At 32.8% G+C, this 20687-nt stretch overlaps 1 protein-coding gene and 1 long non-coding RNA gene across 2 annotated transcripts; both read right to left on the bottom strand.

The window, feature by feature from the left end:
- Positions 1 to 4871: 4871 nt before the first annotated feature.
- Positions 4872 to 12443, bottom strand: LOC143047309 (uncharacterized). Its single transcript, XM_076220349.1, has 2 exons — positions 12109 to 12443; positions 4872 to 7646 (listed from the first exon to the last, which is right to left on the bottom strand). The coding sequence occupies exons 1-2, from the start codon at positions 12233 to 12235 to the stop codon at positions 6979 to 6981; spliced, it is 795 nt and encodes a 264-aa protein (XP_076076464.1). The 5' UTR covers positions 12236 to 12443; the 3' UTR covers positions 4872 to 6978.
- Positions 12444 to 19197: 6754 nt separating this feature from the next.
- On the bottom strand, positions 19198 to 20029 carry LOC143049071 (uncharacterized). The gene is made up of 2 exons (XR_012970039.1): positions 19948 to 20029; positions 19198 to 19609 (listed from the first exon to the last, which is right to left on the bottom strand). It is a non-coding gene; the product is annotated as an uncharacterized LOC143049071 (long non-coding RNA).
- Between the last annotated feature and the right edge of the window lie 658 nt (positions 20030 to 20687).

Genomic DNA, 20687 nt, shown 5'->3' with positions numbered 1-20687 from the left:
TGTATAAAAATCAGTTGAAAAAGGCTTAACTCATCAGATGGACAAAACGAAAACCACATTATAACCTTTAGCAATGAGCAAACCCATAACCAAATAACATGTATACAAGAGATTCTTAAATGAAAAAAAAAATTACAAAATTCCTCAAACAGGAAAAGCAACAGCCTGATTTATGACAAAACAGTGAGATAAATGGGGGATGTGTCCATAATGACACAGATAATGCAAACGCTAGCATATCACGTTATAAGAGAACGGAAGCGAAAACTTTAACTATTTTTCCATTTGTATAGGGGCATAACAGCCCTAATATAGATTTTTGCGGAAATAAGCATTGTGTATAAGTTTCATAACATTTGTTGAAGCAATTTTTTTCCTTTAGTAAAGGGGCATTACTTTTAAAAAGTGATGTTACCAAAATTCAAACTCAGTGGTAATCAGCATTGTGTATAGGTTGAAGCAAGTTACAATTACAGAATTGAAATGAAAAATTCATCATTTTGTTCCGTTTGTAAAGGGGTATAACTACTGAAAGGCAAAATTGAATATTAGTTTGTGTTTTGTGGTAATGAGCATTGTGTATGGTTTCATATCATTTGGTTGAGACAAACTAAAGTTAAAGAACGGTAACGAAAATTTTAGCAATGTTTCCATTTGTAAAGGGGCATAACTCTAGAATGATAAAAGTGACGTCACCACAATTCAAACTCGACCTGTGTGTTGTGTATAAATTTAATAACATTGAGGCAATTTAAGTTAGAGATCGGAAACCAATTTTGGGACGTACGTCATGTACGTTAAGACAGACAAGGGCAAAACTTAATGCCCCTCCGCTAATGCGGGGGCATAAACAAAAGGAGTTAATGGACATAAAGGGGAACGCAGTTTGTTCCTATAGGAATGCCAATTGTCTTTTTGAAAAAAAACACGTTCCATTAAATAAATACATGTCGAGCAATTAGGGGTTTATGCATGCATATGAGCAATTATGGGTTTATGCATGCATATGTCTATTTAGAAAACAGTTATAACTTTTAATATTGTGGTTAAAAAAAGTTATACATTGTACCTTTCTATCAGGGTACGATTTCGATTGATACGTGGCAAAACAGAGACGTGTTAGAAACTTGTTTAGCTGTGCCAGTAACTGTGTTAGCAATGCCATCAGACAAACACCTCGGATGCACTTATGTATATATTTTAATTCACATTGGTTTGTACAGATTGCTTATGTGTCTATTATTTTCTGTTAATCCGACATAATTTTATTTTATTTTGTAAATTATCAAATATTGGAATGAACAAGTAAATCTGATTTTAAAATGCTGTTTCTTTTTTACCAAATAAAAACCTGTTCCCATCTGTAAGTTTTGGAATATGGATAGAAAGTTCAAACAAACCGTCAAGGGCACTGAATAACTGTCTAATTGTGCTAACGATCTTTTGATTTTTACAGGTTCTCTCCATGCTTTTTGTAAGTTCTATTACAAGCGTTTTTCAGGAACTTTAACTTCTTTCAAGCGATAGTTATTGATAATGAGCCTTGTATAGCTGACTATGCGGTATGGGCTTTGCTCATTGTTGAAGGCCGTACGGTGACTTATAGTTGTTAATGTCTGTGTCATTTTGGTCTCTTGTGGACATTTGTCTCATTGGCAATCATACCACATCTTCTTTTTATGTATATGTTCCAGACCATATGAGTATTTGGACCGTACGCGTACGGTCCGGACCGTATACGTATACTCGTACGGTCCGACCATACGCGTACGGTCGGACCGTATGAGTATACGCGTACGGTCCAGCTGACCAGACATGTTTTGAGATCATATGGGTTAAAAACAAATATTTATCAAAATCTTTATTTTTAGTTATACAAATTGTTATTATTACAAATAGATGGATGAAGTGAATATTAAGCGAACAATTGACATTAAATATTTGTTTAATTGTATATCTGAATCCTATTTTGTTACTCTGGCCCAAGGTGACACTAGTCTTGCTACCACAAGGAACGTCATATTTTTTTTACATTAACATGTTTGGTTCATGCATGTTCCTTTGCATATGCATTTTTTTGTAAAGTTCCTAAATATTCTATGACAATTGTCCTCCCACATTATGTTTACTTCCGATAACTTCAATTTCAATGAGCATACTGGGCTGCAATTAATGAATTACTGACATGCTAAATACAGGAGATTAACAGATTAAATAAGCGTGTTTTTTTTTAAATAGTTAAAATATTAAGTTTTTATTTCAATTACTATTGAACTTTTTATATTAATTTGAAATATAAGTTATGTTGATCTGTTATATACATTTGTATCTAATAAACTTGACCAACTTCTTAATATTAGTCAGACCGTACGCGTACGGTCCGACCGTATACGTATTTTGAAAAAGTACGCATACGGTCCAGACCGTACGCGTACGGTCCAAATACTCATACGGTCTGGAACATATACAAAAGTGTTTGCGTTTACAGGTTTTCTCGATAGATTTGTCTTACAAAAACTCGGCGGGTAAAATAATCTTTCAAAGGTAATAACTCCTGCAGATTATTTACAAGTTTTGTCATTTGTTGATATCATTTTGTTCAACATTTTTGATTGGTACAGTTTCTCTCTATATCTTATGGTCTCTACCAAATAATGCACATAGCTAACATGTATTTCAAGGTCAATAATTCGATTAGGTCTTAATTGACTATTTCAGCCATGAATACTCTATTATTCTGTTCGTATACAATCAAAGTTTCGCTCTAATGTAAGCCGTTTCTCTAAAGAGCACAAACTTAACAAAACATAATTAGGAAATTCTTTAAATGGCAATAACCTCTATACAGTACATGTATAAATTGACGATTTCTGTCATGTTGATTAAATAATTTGAAGATGAAGTTATGTTTGCTGTTTTCGGTTTCTTTCTATCATAGTTTCTGCAAACCGCAAAGATTGGTAAATATGGTATTTCCAGGACATATTTCGTATAAATCATAAATTCACAAATGTAGCCATGTTAACTTATTTGTAGATCTTATTGTGACGAACATTTTTTTGTTCTCATTACAGTTTCTGTTTTTTTACTTATAACGTCTAACAAAAAAGCAGAAAAAAGTAAATAAAATTGTCTTTCAAGGACATTTATAACTCCTATAACAGAGACATATATATTCAAATATATGTGTATATGTCTGCCTATAAGGAGTCACTTGATGATATACGCTTATTTTTAGTTTTTATTGTGCTGAACATTTTTGCTCTTTGGTTTCTCATAATCATCAGTTTTTAGAGAAGAGAAAGAAAAGACAATTCCTATAAGGGATCAATTCGGTCATGATGACTTATCTAGAGATCTTATTGTGCGAATTAGTTTTTCTCCTTCATAGTTATTGCAAAACAAGTCATTCAAGGTCCATTACTCCTAGAAGGGGTCAATTGACAAGTTGGAAATCTTGACTGGTATCAATGTTCTAAAAACTATGCAGTTTTATTCTATCGATAAAAGTTATCAAGACAATGAACAGACAATATCAGGGGCAAAATGGGGCCGTTTATAGCTTGCAGCTCTGTGTGATCAAATGCTCTGTGTTGAAGACAGTACTTTGACCTATAATGGTTTACTTTTACAAATTGTGACTTTGACGGAGAGTTGTCTCATTGGCACTCATACTACATCCTCTCATATCTATTGTCCAATTTTACTTAAAATGTAATAGAAATTGTTTTCAGCAAAACGAGTTTCCTCAGGAATATTGAAAATATTTGGGCAAGTAGTCTCGGAGAAGATTATATGATTAATGACAATGGGCATCTTGTGATGGCAAGAGACCAAACAGACCTGTTCTTTCTGAAACTTCACAATTAAACAAAAAAAATTGTTTATACTTTGTGTCCAGCTCATGAGCCGATCCATTTCCAAATCATATTTTGAGTTTGTTTTATAATGCTGTACTGTAAATACTTTCCATGGTTAGTGGAAAGGTTCGAGGCAGACAGTAATGTTTAACCCTGCCACATTCTGTCACGTATCCCAAATCAGGAGCCTGTAATTGTGTGGTTTTCTGCTTTGTATCGATTTGTCAAGTTAAGCCCTTTTCAACTGATTTTTTTTATATTTGTTCTTATATATTGTACTGTTGAACCACTATACCAGGTAAGCTGTCAAGGGTTTGTCACTAGCAAACTAATCTAACCTCTCTATTTTATGTATGTGCCTGTCCCAAGTCAGGAGCCTATAATACCTCTCTACTTTATGTATGTGCCTGTCCCAAGTCAGGAGCCTATAATACCTCTCTACTTTATGTATGCGCCTGTCCCAAGTCAGGAGCCTATAATTCAGTGGTTGTCCTTGGTTTATGTTTGTCATATTCCATGTGTTATAAAGTAGGCTGTTAGTTTTTCTCAATTTTCTTAGTTTATATATTAAATTTCATGTCAGTGCCCATCATAGCAGACTAAAGGGTATGACTTATTCTCCTTGTAAAAGGTATAATTGCCTATAAATGTTTACATCTACTTCATTTGAACTTTGTTGGATAGTAGTCTCATTGGGTCAATGACCAGGGATTCATACCACCAAAGTGTAAGAAAAACAAGTGAATCTGTGAGCCACTAATCAAATATGATACCCCTTCCTGCTAAAAGCATAAAGTAAACATTAATTTGTTGAGTGATGAATCTAATCATGCATCACACAGTAAAGCTGAGCCTGACTCGTATAAACCCTGAAACAAAATTCTTGTTATATACCTGTAAATGGGATGAAAAATATTCATGGGATTGGCTGAGCGAACAGGAGGGACAAACAGAGGTAAAATTGTATACCCTCACTTTTTTAAAGAAGGGGCATAAAAAAACAAACAAATATACCATATCATAAAAATTTATAATACTTTTTTACATTGAAACTTGAACAACTAAAAAAATTACAACTAGGAAACTGAAAAATTGATACAGTTACTGAATACTTATTTCCTTGCATAAATATATAAGCTTTTTAATTCATTTTTTGATTACATTCCTGATGTAATCATGTAATATATATTTCATAAATGCAACAGATAACATTGTACCTGAAAATATTATCTTTCAAACGCCATGTGCTCTCTGAAAGTGACAACATGTGGCAACAGTCTATTTTGTAGTATAAAACAACATTCATTCCGATGATACAATCAAAAACACACTAATATCAGATTACTATTGTACATGTTTTATGGAAAAAATTACAAACCAATATACTGCTCTTTTGAAATGTGAAAGTTTAAATTATCTGAATATTTTTTGGCAACTTATATCATGTATATCAATTTCTTTTCTTATCTTTTTAAATCAAAGGATTTGGTAATTAACTAATTTTGAAGTTATAATCAAGGACTCCAAGTGATATACATAACTACAGGGAGATAACTCTGTAAAAATCAACTGCATGTTAAATCATGTTCTATTGTTTATATTAAGCTTAATTTCTACTCTAGTATCAGATAAAAACAGAAAAATTCATCCAGAAAAGATGACTATCAATTTTACTGAACTTGTCAAGATTTACTTTTAGGCTGCAGTTGCTCTTGTCACAAAAAAATGATCAAAATGTATGTTTGTAAAATTGGTATATATTCAATGATTTTTTTCCAATAAAGTTTGTGGTTCAAATTTTTAGAAATTTAAACATTTTTGTCTAAGGGTCAAGGTAAATATTTTATGACAATTAAATGAAAATTAAATGAGCCCAATTAATTCTAGTAAAGGTGTTTAGTACCACCTTTATGCATATCCTACAAATTATTGGTCATTACTTAGGAACATGTAGACTGAAAATCTGGTGTTTCAGCGAGTATTTGCAGAAATTTTTTGCCATCAATTTATTTCATATATGTATGTATAAATTAGATGAGGAGTATTTTCACAATAATTATATGGTTCCATCTCAGATATGAATATACAATGGAACCTGCATACTAAATACCAGGAATGAGTTTCACAAAAAAGTGACAACAGAAATTGATTCCAAGCATTTAGAAACATGTAACAGTAAGACTCACTGCTATACTGACCAATTTTAGTTGCAAATCTTTTGTGAAACTTATTCCAGCCGTCCTGAAAAAAAGAATAAGTATACCACCACAAACTTTTAAGTTGGACATCAGAAACCCAAAATACACTCAAAATTGGTGGACCTGCCTGAATTTCCGAAGTCAGGAACTTCATCTTTCACAAGCTTAGCACTGAACAAAGATGGCTAGTTAAAGTGTGCAAATGGTGTATTAATCAAGGTACATGTATGTTGTGTTAAGAAAATCAATCTACAATCATTTATTAGCATTCATTGAATTGTAAAAAATAAATAACATTTTAAAAAGATTTTTAAACCTAGACAAAAATTTGAAATTATCTCCCCTTTTCTTCTGCAAGAATTAATTGTAGAGGAAATGCTTTAACAAATATTCAGAATCAAAAATTAACTTAAAAAATTCTTCTTATTGATTATTTTTTTTTTCAATAGAAAATTATTCTAATAACATAAATACAAAACATGTATACCAATGGTATAATGGTATATGCACAGCTTTCTGATTGATACATGTATCAAATGTATTAGAAAGGATTATATATATATTACAATACAAATCCTTAGTATCAATAGATAAAAAAAATCATGGAATAACTGAGTCATGAAAAGTCACATGGCTAAACCTCTAGAATCCTTGTCTCCTTACACTTGGAAAATATATAGTATCAATTCAGTTTTCCATGATTTAACTGGTGATCAATATATTCATTGCAGCTAAATATATAAGTATTGTGACAATATAAACACAAGATAATCATTTATATAGCTGTTGAAAACCATGTCCAGTCAGGTCAAATAAATGAATTAGTACATGAACAACATTGTCAATAATACACACAAAAAGTATTAACTAAATAAATTTTAACATTTTTAGATCAGGTCAAATCTTACATCTATAGATATCTAAAGAAATCCAACAAATGAATTCAGCATCCTAATTTTCTTTTCAGGTACTTTTGGCACAGGATCAATTGCTCTTTTCAACCCTTGATTTACAGTTGAAGTTTCAGCAACTCTTTTGGTGATCAACACTTTCTTTTCATCCTTCCCAGAAGTTTTATTCCCGTTTTGGACCTTTGGCATATTTTCTTTATTCTTGACATTCCCATTATTGTCATTTCCTGGTGTTTTATTCCCATTTTGGTTGTTAGGCAAATTTTCTTTGTTTATGACATTCCCATTATTGTCATTTCCTGGTGTTTTATTCCCATTTTGATTGTTTGATACATTTTCTTTGTTTTTGTTATTCCCATTCCCGTTATTTCCCGATGTTTCAGCCTGATTTTCAACATCTGTCGCAACTGAATTGCCATCGTCTTCATCCTCATCCTCATCCCCACCGTAAAAAGCTTTACAAATATCAATCCATTCTTTAAGAGATTCATTTGCCTTTTGCTGATCATCCTCGCTTATAGACCTGTAGCCATCCATTAAATCCTCAATATCAACACCTATCACATTACCTCTATTATTCTTGTAAAATTCTTCAAAGTCATCTCCCCAAAAACAGTCAAAATGGAACCATTGGGTCCAAGGCCAAGTATCATGAACTACACCAATTCTAAGGTCACCTAGGAAAAGAAAAATTTGTAATATCAACTAAAGTTATTTTAGTTTGATTTATTCAGATTCGTCCACTTCATCTTTCAACATGTTCAAGTGAAAGTATGAAAAAAAGTATAAATGTGAAACTGAGAATTTTTTTCATGTTTATAGATCAAAATGGGTAATAATTGAAAAGTTGAGGTTTTTAAGAGCCTGTGTGGCACACCTGAATTTACTGATGCTTTGGAAACTGTGTAAAATAAGGTTAAAATCATAACTATAAGTATTAGATAATAAAAAAAAATGCAAAATTCATACCTGCCAACTGTCACTATTTGCAGGGGATTTCCCCCATGGAGGCTCCCAAATTGAAATTTTTAAAGAGCAATTTTGTCCACAATTTTAAACAAAACAATTAATTTACAATGGCATTAGGCTTGTAATAGTATGAAGAAGTAAAAAAAAAACATTAAAATGTATTTGAAGGCCCTATTGAAGTTTTTTTTTGGACTATGACAGCCACCTTGCCCGTAAAACCACCATGGACATTTTGAAAGGTTGGCAGATAAGTATGAAAATTTCAAAAAAAATTACTAACTCAGGGGGAGCAACCACAACAGATTTTAGATTCGTCTGAAAATTTCAGGGCAGATAAATCTAAATCTGATAATTTTGGGGATGCCTACTTATTTGTAGATCTTACTTTGCCTAACATTATTGCTGTTTACAGTTTATTTCTATCTATAATAATATTCAAGATAACCAAAAACTGCAAAATTTCCTTAAAATTACCAATTCAGGGGCAGCAACCAGTGATATTGTTTGCCACAAATTACAGCCGAAATTCGGCTTTTACCCCTAGAGAAAATTCCCAATTACTAAAAGAAAAGGTCTTTAAATTCCTCCTAAAAAGTTTTACATTTTCCCCAAACAGTGATAGCATTGGTAGTAATGTTTGTAAATATCGTATTCATGTTATTATTTTGATATTAGAAAGCACTTTTGAGATCCGGTTTTCAGATCAGAATCATCATGGTGTTTGTAACACGTGTGGTTTTCAATGCATTAAGTATCATCATTGCTTCTGTTTCTTTCCCCTCTCGGAAAAGTAACTTTCAGGTTGAAAATGTCTGACAACCAAAATATACATGAAACAACAGTGCAAAAAAAGACAGCAAAGGTCAGCAAAGAATAGGAAATGTGTTTAGAATAAAATATACAAATTTCCCAATTTCAATAAAAAATATGCATTTTTCCCAATAAAAAATGGTAGAGGTAGTTTTGAAAGAAGACAACAATATCACTGGCAACCCAACAATTGGTTGTTGGATTCGTCTTAAAATTTCAGGGCGGACAGATCTTAACCTAATGTCAGAAAATTTTTATCCCTTTGACAGAATTGCTATAGTTTCAGAGATATAAGCCAAACACTGCATTTTACCCATTAGGCCTGTGTTCTATTTTTAGCCATGTTGGTTGGCAGGCGGGGTCACTGGACACACTATATTAACTAGATACCCTATTGATAATTGTGGCAAAGTTTGGTTAAATTTGGGCCATCAGATTCAGATATTAAAAAGTAAAATCACAAAAATACTGAACCTACAGAAAAAGATTTTTGTAAAAGTTAACCGGAGACAGCAAAAAAGAAGTGCACCAACACATGATTTTTTCTTCACCAATCATTTTTTAGTCATATTAACCCAAAAATCAGGTAAAGATAAAAGTTAAATCCCACCTCAGAGGTGTGCATCCTTAGACATTTCCCCCTTTAACTTTCACGAGCCTTTATTATATTTCTATTATTATATAAAAAATTTGTGTTCCAGGTGGAATATATCCATATTGCAGAGTTTTATTCACCAGTTTTGAATACAGTTCTTTTCCCTTTTAAATGTATATTAGAACACACCCGCGAAATCGCGGGCATATACAGCTTGTGAACTGTTGTAGGATGATTTTTTGTAAAAGATATTATGTATGGAGAATTTCATAAAAGGTATCAAAAGCCCTCTCCCTTTTTCCCAAGTCTGATATTTGTTTCCTTTCTGGTAAATTCAATTAATTTCTTGTTTCTGGCCTCAGACCACAATTAGGCCTAAAATAAAATATTGTTTGTTTCCCCAATCCCGACTGACCCTGCAAAAATAGTGCTACTCATAAAATTTTATTGTCAAATCTAAGTCAAATATTATCTTATTCATTTCTGATTTTCAGGCTTGCCGGATCGTCCGATTATGTTTCAGCTTTTTGGAAAAATACAATTATTACCCTACCTACCTACCCACACCTGGCTAGGCAGGATCGGGATTGGGGAAACAAACAATATATTAATTTAGGCCTTATTCTTCTCCTTTGCTACAATGCATCTTTTGGTAAAAGTCAAATTAAATTTAAAATTTGCACTGCTTCAAACATTGTCAAACATGAAATAAATGTAACTACTTATATATAGACCATAATGTTAGTCTAATAAAATATGCTTCTAGGACAATCCATCTTCTTTTGAGAGCCTTATTAGCATGCCAATGGTAGGATATGAATCTTGTATAAATAATTAAGACCGACTAAGGCTAATTTGAGGGGTGGTCGGATGGGTCCTGATCCAAAAATCCCGGGCTTAAAAACATGAAACCCGAGATGCAGAATTTGAAGAAATTCATATCCCGAAATCCCATAAGGATCAATCCCCAAATCCCGAGCTTAAAAAAATCAATCCTGACGTCCCAAAAAAGGTCTTACCTCCCTCTAATCTCTACCCTACTTTCGTTTTAGCCAAATCACTGCTTTCATTTTTGCCAAATTTCTACTTTAACTTTCAAAAATAAATTTGTATGGCCCATTTATGGGCATTATGTTTTCTAGTCTGTGCTTCCGTTCGTTCGTTCGTCCATCCGTCTGTCCCGCTTCAGGTTAAAGTTTTTGGTCGAGGTAGTCTTTGATGAAGTTGAAGTCCAATTAACTTGAAAATCAGTAAATATAGTGCCGATGTGGCATCCGTGTACTACGGACACATTCTTTTTTCCACATGTTTTACTTATTTCAATTATATGCAACTGGTATGACCCCTTTTAAATAGTAAACATTTCAAAGAAAACAGTAGACAGAATACAGAGAGTCTATATATTAAAGCCGTATAATCGTAGTTTACGTGTAGATAAACGCGAAAAATAATTGTCCTGTCTAAGGAGGTATAAAATATAGTTGTGGTTCTTGCGATCTTAACACCATGATATGGAGAATGCTCTGATTGGCTTATTTATTTTTCATTTTTGTTATCTATCATACGATTGGTTGTACTTGTGCATGTTTCAAACCGGAAGTCTAAATATGACTAAAAGTCAGTCGGATATCGGAATCAATATACGGACTCCTTTTTTGTCGTTTTTCTCCAAATATATATCTATCTCAATCTGAATAATCATAAGAATGGATGACAAATGCATGTTACCTATAGAACACAGATGCATGATGATTAATTTATCGTGGAAGGAAGAGAAGCGACACACAAAATGAGGTCTTCTCGTTTAATAGTATAGATATGCTCAATGATTTAATAAACTCAATGATTCAAATCATGTTAAGTCTTATGTCAAATGTCTTGTAGTCATACAAATTAAACTGTAATTATTCTGCCCTAGTATGGGCACTGTGATTAGTAAATAAAATAATTTGTATGTTATGATTTTTTTCAAAATTCGTTTTTACATATTTTTTTCAACCATTTGCACCTCCATTGATTATTAAAATCTGCACCCCATATTTTATATGGCTAAAATTACTGTGAAAGGGCCAACTTTAATTTACAGTATATAGTGTTCATTGAATTATTTTCACTCTCACAGTTACAGTTAATGAGGTTGTTGGTTTAAAAATTTTCAACCAATAACATGGTCCCAATTTTATGTGACGGCGACTACAGGACTGTAACTGTTTAAAGTAATGAATATCCTGGTATTAATCATGTTATTAAATGACGAGGGTTTTCTTGAGATTTCTAGTTGTTGAGCCAAAGGTATAGGCAGTTCCAGGGAGGAAAAATTTTGATGCTTATGTAGGGAATCCCTGAAACATGACTGGAGTGCCCACGCCACCCTCATAAAAAGTTCTGGATCCGCCACTGAAACTTTGAAAGGCCAATTAATCAATAGGTTTATATCATATAGGCTCTTGAAAGAAGGTGGAGGTTGCAATCCCACTTTTTTTTTTGGACAATCAATATTATGCACTTGAATAGTTGAACCCCCTTTCTCCTGGGTTAATACCCCCCTCTTTTTTTATATATATAAATGACTGTATGGGACTATCCACGCCTGGTCTGTATTTTTTTATAAGAAGAATCGAATATGACCCAACTGTTTCTGTGGGTTGGCCGAAACGACATGTGTCTGTGGTCAAACTGGTTGTGTGACCGAAAGTCGAAACGTCTCTCAAGACATGATATTTAGAGAACTGCTATATATAATCTTTCAAAGTTATAAAAAGTACCTTCAGCTATTTTATCACAACCCAATAACCATTTACACTGCGATCTACTTGATCGGGCATACTCTATCTTCAACAAATGTTGTTTTCTATTTACATGCATCATATGCATAAACCAAAATGCAGCCATGGTGTCAAAATATTATCTGCAGCAGATGTGAAACAGATGGTTGGCGGGAAATGTGCTAACCTCCCCTGAAAAAAAAAGTGTGTTCGAGTTCGAGTTAGAAATTGAGTCCAAGTAAATGTTTGAAACAAGTTTGTTTTAGAGTTTAGATCTACAGTGTGGCCATATTAAGTATTCATCACTTGAGATTTTTCGCTATATATTGTATATAAAATTATTTTTTTCAAAAAATATTTTGGGATCATTTTTTCCCACCTATCCTGGATCCAAGTGTTGCTAAACGGCGGAAACGGAAACGGAAACGGAAACGGAAAGAAACTTTTATATTATTGGACGGAGTTTAATGGGGAAAATAAAGAACTATGAAATTGAATAGATCAAAATGCAGGGGGGATCAAGTTTTTTTCTGTAAGTGGAAAAGAGGGGTTCAATTTTTTTTATAAATTCAAAGAGGGGGGATCATTTTTTTTTGCACATGGAAGTAAGTAGTTTGCATTCTTCAAGGGACAAAATGTTAAGAAGAACATTACAACAATCAAATAATAATATTTTTTTACCATCATTGATCAAATTTATTTCATTATACCATATATTATAATAATTTGTGTCCTGTATACATGGTATATGTAATTGATTAAATTAGTTCACTGATCACACATCAATATAACCCTCAGTACCTGTAAAAGCTTAACAGTTATAAAGTCAAACACGTCAGACTCATCTCCTGTCCCTTGCATTTCAAGAGCTTCATAAGAGTTTGATTCGGCTTGATTTTGATTTTCATCTTACTTTTCAAGCGCATAAGAGTTTGGCATGATTTTTTATTGTATACATTCTTCCCCACCTAAACTGCTTCCGTTGTGAACGAAAATTTAAAGTAACGAGGTTTTTTTTAAAGCTGCCAATTCTTTCTTGGTCGAATTGATTAAAGCCCATTTGATTATATATTTGACTGGTTATTTGAAGTAAAACTGCCATGTTGTATCATACTCACTAACTAAGCGTATTAGTTTAAGAGAAAATAAGTATGAATTAAAAAAAAATCTACAATTTGTGTATAATTTCTTCCAAAGAAATCCAAATTACACTGCATCATGAGAGAATATAGTTTTGACTAATAAATTCACCAATAAATGATCATATATTTATCTAAGCTGCATACAAACAGTTGAATTTGATACAAGTCGATTAACACTACTAATGTACCTTTTTGTTTTCATTACAAGATCCTTTTGGGTCCAGTTATACTTCCCATTCCCTCAAAAGTTGTACTTTTTAGGCCAAAAAATTAAAATTTTGGGGTTACTTACACTAGACATGCTAGACGAAATGTGAGATATGTGACAATAAATGAGTAAATGATTCGTTCAAGCTGAATGAACTATCCATATATAAGTCTACCAATTTCATTGAACTTTCAATATAAGGCCATAAGTAAACTTAAGTTTACGAAGCGTTTAAGAAATGGGTATATATATAATAGATCCCTTTGACTTAATAAAGTGTTGTTACTGTTTTTAAAAACATATACTTTTTACTGTATTTATTTTATCCAAAACTGACGAACAAGTGTTCTTTTTTAGCCCAGTATGGGAAATTAGTGAAAAAACGTAAGAAAAAGCGTCCCAAAGCATAGGTTATGGCTTACGCTACCTACACATATTTCTTGGAAGAGCCCTATTTCAAGGCAATTTTCCCTCAAATATATTTTTGAGACTCATTCCAATGAAAAATTTTCATGTTTGCAATATTTCCGTGGAATAAATAACATGACAAGTGTTTTCTATTTTAAAATGTTTAGTTAATCACAGAACAGTATATGATATCTAATATATATGTTTCTGGTTTAATAGAGGGGGGATCACATTTTTTCAAATGTTTTTAAGGGGGGATCAAATAAAAAAAGTTAAATATTAGGGGGGATCAAGAAAATTTTATATGTTTGATTTCCAAATGACCAGCCCCCCCCCCCGCCCCCCTCCCAGGTAAATAATGATAAGTCCCTTAGGTAGAACATTCTTATAAAATTTAGAATGAAAACGGGGAGTATGTCAAAGAGGAAACAACCCGACCAAAGAGCAGATAACATCCAAATTCCACCAATGTCTTCGCCAAAAATCCCGCACCTGGAGGTGGTATCACGGCTGGCCCCTAAATAAAATTTTGTACTAGTTCAGTGCAAATGGGCGTCACACTAAACTCCAAAACGTATAAATGAGATTAAATTAAAAAAAAAATACAAGACCAACAAAGGCAAGAGGTTCCTGACTTCGGACAGGCGCAAAGATATGCTGCGGGGTTAAACATGTTTTGTGAGATCCCCCCATCTCCCCCCTATACCTCTAGCCCATGTAGAATAAAGAAACACATATGAAGCATACACACAGTAAAACTCATTTTAAAAGAAGTCCGAGTCCGATGTCAGATAAGACATGTTTTTCACATAAGGTTTTCGTTATTCATAGCGTTTCTTAATAGACAGCACTTGCATTTTATCCCTATGTTTTAATTTAACTTGGCTGACAGGGTTGTCTAACACAGTTTTTAAATTAGATACACCAATGGTAATCGTTGCAAAGTTTAACCAAAAATATAAGGCGACTTCCTAAAAGACATATATTCAATAACATTACAATATAACCGTTACATCCAAAATGGAAAGACATAATAACTTAAGAATATATGTGCTAGAACAAAATTAGAATATGGATTCAGGCAATACATAAAATTAGACTTCTCGTTTGAATTGTTTTACATTGTCATCGGTGTCATCGGGTCCTTTCATAGCAGACTATGTAAAATTAAGAGAAATTGAATTTTCAGAGAAGAACTAAGCGGCATGATATTTGAAGCAGCGTTGATTTTGAAAAAGTTAGGACATGACTACGACTAATTTGGGGAGGGCATTGTGCAAATCGTATATATCCATGTAGGCTACTAATTGTTCGCCATTTTTTGCACATCAATTCGTATTTATTGATTTAAATTCTAGGAGATATAATGCTTTTCCTATGTAAATACCAAACAGCATACTTCAGTATTGCAAGAATTTACTATACAAATCCTTGAGTATGGTAAAAGGGTGAGAAAGGCTTTGTATAGCGAGATATTTTGTCATTTTTATGCCCCACCTACGATAGTAGAGGGGCATTATGTTTTCTGGTCTGTGGCTCCGTTCGTCCGTCCGTCCGTCCGTCCGTCTGTGGTTCCGTTCGTCCGTCCAGGTTAAAGTTATTGGTCAAGGTAGTTTTTGATGAAGCTGAAGTCCAATCAACTTGAAATAGTACACTTGTTGCTTATGAGATGATCTTTCTAATTTTTAAGCCAAATTAGACTTTTGACCCCAATTTCACGGTCCACTGAACATAGAAAATGAAAGTGGGAGTTTCAGGTTAAAGTTTTTGGTCAAGGTAGTTTTTGATGAAGCTGAAGTCCAATCAACTTGAAACTTAGTACACTTGTTGCTTATGATATGATCTTTCTAATTTTAATGCCAAATTAGATAATTACCCAATTTCACGGTCCATGGAACATGGAAAAGGATAGTGCGAGTGGGGCATCCGTGTACTTTGGACACATTCTTGTTTTTCATAAAATAAAGTATATACAAGTTTCTATGACCGAAAATGTCACATATGTAAAGAAAGTGTAGGAGACGAATTTCACTATCTTTTTATATGCAAGTCTCCTCAACTGGTTATTTTTAGAGAACAACATATCCCTAGTTATTATACGAAGCATCCAAGTAAGCAGAAATTATCTGTAATGTTATCTTACTGCAATGTTAATTTATATAGACAGGTGGCATCTTTAATCAGAAAACTGAATAACTTATTGTGATGTGTATAGTAATTTGTATGAATTATTTCTTTTTTGTCTTATTTTTTTTTATTTTATTTTATTGTTTTTTTTTTGTTTTTTTTTTTAATGTCACCTTTGTTTATAAATCATGTTTATCATTATATATATGTACCTCGTGTTACACATATATGTGTCTGAGCGTTGCTTTACAATAAAATCTTGAATCTTGAAATAGTCTAGTAACCTGGTTTTCCATATCGGATTTTGTCAATACACCATTGTCCTATTAGGTCTCTTTTACGTTTTCTTTCCATTATACAAGAAAAGATACAAAAAAACTCACCAATGCAGAAAAAAGCAACAAGATACATTACAACACTAATCTTGATTCAAGGCAATTAAAAAAAAAATGATGCAAAGGATTTCCACAAAAGTTTATTACTTCACATTCTATTTATAGAATCGAGGCCGATGTGAATCTTTTTTAGGCCTATATTAAGATTTTTTTGTGTTGTTTGGTTTGGTTTGTTTTTCTTGTTAACATAAGTAATACTATATAAAACATGCCTATGTAGATAAAATAACCAAAAAGAAATGATGTTGATTCTTTCTGTTTCCGTTCCGTATTCCGTTGCGTTTTCCGTTGCGTTTTCCGTTTCCGCCGTTTAGCAAGACCCCCTGGATCCACCTATGTTTATAATTGTTTATTTGGTTCGATTTTTATTGTGGATAATTTTCACAAAATAAACACAAATATAATTTTCTATTCAGAAATTCGCCATATATATTCAATCAAATCTGAGACTACTTGAAATTTTAATGTATGTGTTCAAGTTCACATCGAGAGAAAACAAAAACACCTGACGACAAAACTATGACCAAATAAAAAAAACATGCTTTAGACAATTCTACGTCCTTTAAAGCCTTGTTGGTAAAAATCCAACAATAAATGCATTCAAAATATTATTTTGAAAAGGTGTGTTTTTATATGAAATATATAGCAAAAAAATGCAGGTGACGAATACTTTTGGCCAGGTATTACTTGATTTATTTCACTTGACTGGGCGGGGTTTAACCGGTTCGCTTATTTAAGACCGCTCAATCTATATACAGGTGTTTCGGGATGGTCGAAAGGATAAATTCATGAATGAAGAGTCCAGTTATTCGTCCTATATCATTCACCCAGTTCATTTGTATATACGTTTGGTGACACTGATAGTAATTAGAAATCAATTATAATTATAACGGTCATTATTCTTATGAAACCGGACATCTTCAAATAGACTGTCTTTATGCAAATTAAAACGTTAGCTCCGCCCGATCAGTTGAAATAACATTGGCAATACCGACTGTACATGCAACAATTCCTTGATCTATTGGGATCCGCATTCATCTAACATAAACTTCATGACAAAGGCCTGCAGACAGATATACAATACTAGATTGCTCTAAAGCCTTCGAACCGGTCCCGCACAAAGGGCTGTTAGCCAAACTCGAAAGTTATGGTATTGATGGTCCAATACTAGATTGCATGGCTCAACATGTTCCTAACAAAACGATCTATAAGAGTCTTCGATTAATATAAATTTTTATGTATGCTATCTACCAATAGACACATAAATCATGTAACTATACACAATATCTTCTACGCCTGATCCTTTTTTTATATATTGAAATCATAAACGGGTACCACTAGCAGCACAATAAAAGCTTCTTCATTAGACCTCATCAGATCAGTTTATTTTCATCACAAGATGTATATTTATGCTGCCATTTCTGGTCTGTTTTTTTGTCCGATCAAATTAGATACGCTCTTTTCAACTTAAGTGTATAGGTTGTTCTTATGCTGTACTGTTATACCATAAAGGGGGGGTTGTAACAGTAAACTAGGTATTTTATGTCAATTTTTTTTTAAAGCCAACTATAGGGCTTGGGGTTTTGTCATTGTTTAATGACGTATGGTTACCTACAATTGCTTACATTGACATGTGAACATTTGTGAATTAGTTGTCTCATTGTCAATCATACCTCATCTCCTTATTTTTATATTTGTCCTTGATTGAATGTCATTCTTTAACTACTTATTTTGTATTGTTCCAAGGATATAAATTATATGTTTCATCTTTTGTTCGCGATAGTGATTTTTTTTTAAAATAATGTCATATCACTGTAACAAAAAAATAAAACGTCAAATACACCGTAATCATTTTTTAATCAATCTTTTTAGTCGTTTGACTATAACAACTGATAGTTTATAATTTCACATGTACATAATTTGTAATACATTCGTATATATATACAGACGTTGTTGGTGATTATCATATATATAAATGCTAATTTGACACATTCATCAGCCAAATTCAATTTGGTTGATTGCATCACTCGCGTGACCGAATTGCGAAAATATTACATAGGTCAGACCAGTAACACTATTTGAATGATTTGTGTAAGGGTTTTCGTCCACACAAATAGAAATAACATCCACAAAAGTGAATAATTGCTAAAAAAAACCTCTACAAGTATAAGTAAAAAACATTCTGTCATAAAACGTCATAAACCACGTTACAAATAATAAGGTCTCAGTCTTAGCAAGCCTGATTGAGAGACGAAAAAGATCTTTTGAGAAGGAAATCCCCCCCCCCCCCCCAGTCTTTGATTCGAAGCCAAGTTTGACACTTTCATACACCAACACTTTTTCAAATATTAAATTGAATAAACATTTTTTTTCTTGTATCGTTTTTATTTTGTTATTAATACCTAACCAAAATAAACATGCGTTCAGTAGTAAGAAACCGTAAGAAAAGTAAGCTCGTATAAAATATCAATAGGTTAAAATGTTGGATATTTTGAACTTTATATATAAAAAAATGTTAGTTTCAGCATTTTTATATCGTCATTGTGATTCGGTTCTTTTCAGGACTCGAGTTTAAAAGTCATATTTACTTGTTAATTAAGGAAACAGAAACAACATAATTTGAATTATAGTTCAATAAAAAGATTTGGAGCAATTGACATTGAGACAATTTTCGCGCGGAAACCAGAAGACGTGGATGTAAGCAATTGTAGATCACCATCCATACGACCTTCAACAATAAGCAAACTGCACGTTAATGTTGGTATGAAAATCTCCTACATGAAAAAAAGCAAAACAATGAAAACGAAAACCATGGGTTTGACTTTTGATGAAACAAAAAACCAGAATCTTTATGATAGATAGCAACAAACAATAAACGCGAAATTTAATGCTCCCGGTTAGCGATAGACCTGCATCAATTTATGGTACAACTTAACCATAAGATAATAATACAAATACTGTTAGTTGCATATGCATGTCAATTTGAAGAGTTCTATAACTGGTATTTGTCATTCATTTATTATGTATGTCAAATATGTTTGTTAAAATGCACATGAAGGCACTGATCAATTTACGATCTCTTTAGAAATGTGGATTAGGTGGATCTGGTGGTGGTGGTGGTGGTGGCTGTGGTGCCACTACTGCGACAACGGCATACACCATGTTATCTAAGTGTCGAAATAACACATCAGCCAATGTTTCGTCATCATCACCACCGGGACCTAGATCAACAAAAATAACATATATTCAATGATAAAGACTAGAAAAGGACCCCAGACTGAATCAAGATGTTGACATTATACACAATGAATGATAAAAATTCTAGACAAAAGTTATTGACTTTGTCATGTTTATGTCTTTTTCTTTTTTTTATGACAGCAAATTTTTATCAAAACAATATCAGTACTAGTATTTTGTATCCAGTATCGAATTGAATAGTTCACCAGATAACGAATCGACTCAGTGCTATCATTATGAGGAGCAATTCTACTTAATATCATTTCTAAAATTGATAGCTCTTCTTCGTAATCCAGATAAAGCTTACAAAATGAATACTTACCACTATGGGACCATATATCTGAAACAAAATATTCAAATATATGGTTAATGTTTTCATTTCATTTTAACCACATTAAGTTATATACTCTTCAAATTTTCGTTTCTTGCGATCAATGTGCTACATGTATATCTGATTACATCTTACGGGGGATTACATAAATAGGGGAGATAATAGAGGATGAATTCCTTAAGCACATGTATGAAGTAAAATAACAAAGCTACCGATATTATTTGGAAAATTCAATGCAGAAAGTCTATAAGTAAATGGCAAAATTAAAAACTCAAACACATCTAGCAAATTAAAAACTGATTTGGTACAGGCATTTTTTTTAAAATAATGGTTGATAAATAAAGGCAACAGTAGTATACCGCTGTTCAAAACTCATAAATCCATGGACAAAAACAAAATCTGGGTAACAAACCAAAACCGAGGGAAACGCATTAAATACAAGAGAACAACGACACAACATCAAAATGCAACACACATAGAAACGGACCAAGCACCAGATGAAATCCCACGAGAACAACAAACATAACATCAAAACCAAACACATGAATTTGGGATAGACAAGTACCGTGACACGTCTTACGATAATGTGGACCCACACTCAAAAATAAGAGAAAACAAACGACACAACGTTAAAATGTAACAAACACAGAAACGAACTATAATATAACAATGGTCATATTCCCGACTTGGTACAGGACATTTTTATAGGAAAAAATGGTGGGTTGAACCTA

The sequence above is a fragment of the Mytilus galloprovincialis genome, chromosome 10 (assembly GCF_965363235.1).
Source record: "Mytilus galloprovincialis chromosome 10, xbMytGall1.hap1.1, whole genome shotgun sequence".
Classification (NCBI taxonomy): Eukaryota; Metazoa; Mollusca; class Bivalvia; order Mytilida; family Mytilidae; genus Mytilus; species Mytilus galloprovincialis.
Note: the sequence above shows the minus strand (reverse complement) of the source record. Positions and strands in the feature narration are given on the sequence as shown.

Excerpts from the sequence above, each read along its gene's own strand:
- LOC143047309 (XM_076220349.1), bottom strand. The coding sequence starts at position 12,235 with ATGGCTGCATTTTGGTTTATGCATATGATGCATGTAAATAGAAAACAA. Across the intron at positions 7,647-12,108 it reads TTGTGATAAAATAGCTGAAG|GTGACCTTAGAATTGGTGTA; the intron begins GTACTTTTTATA and ends TTCTTTTCCTAG.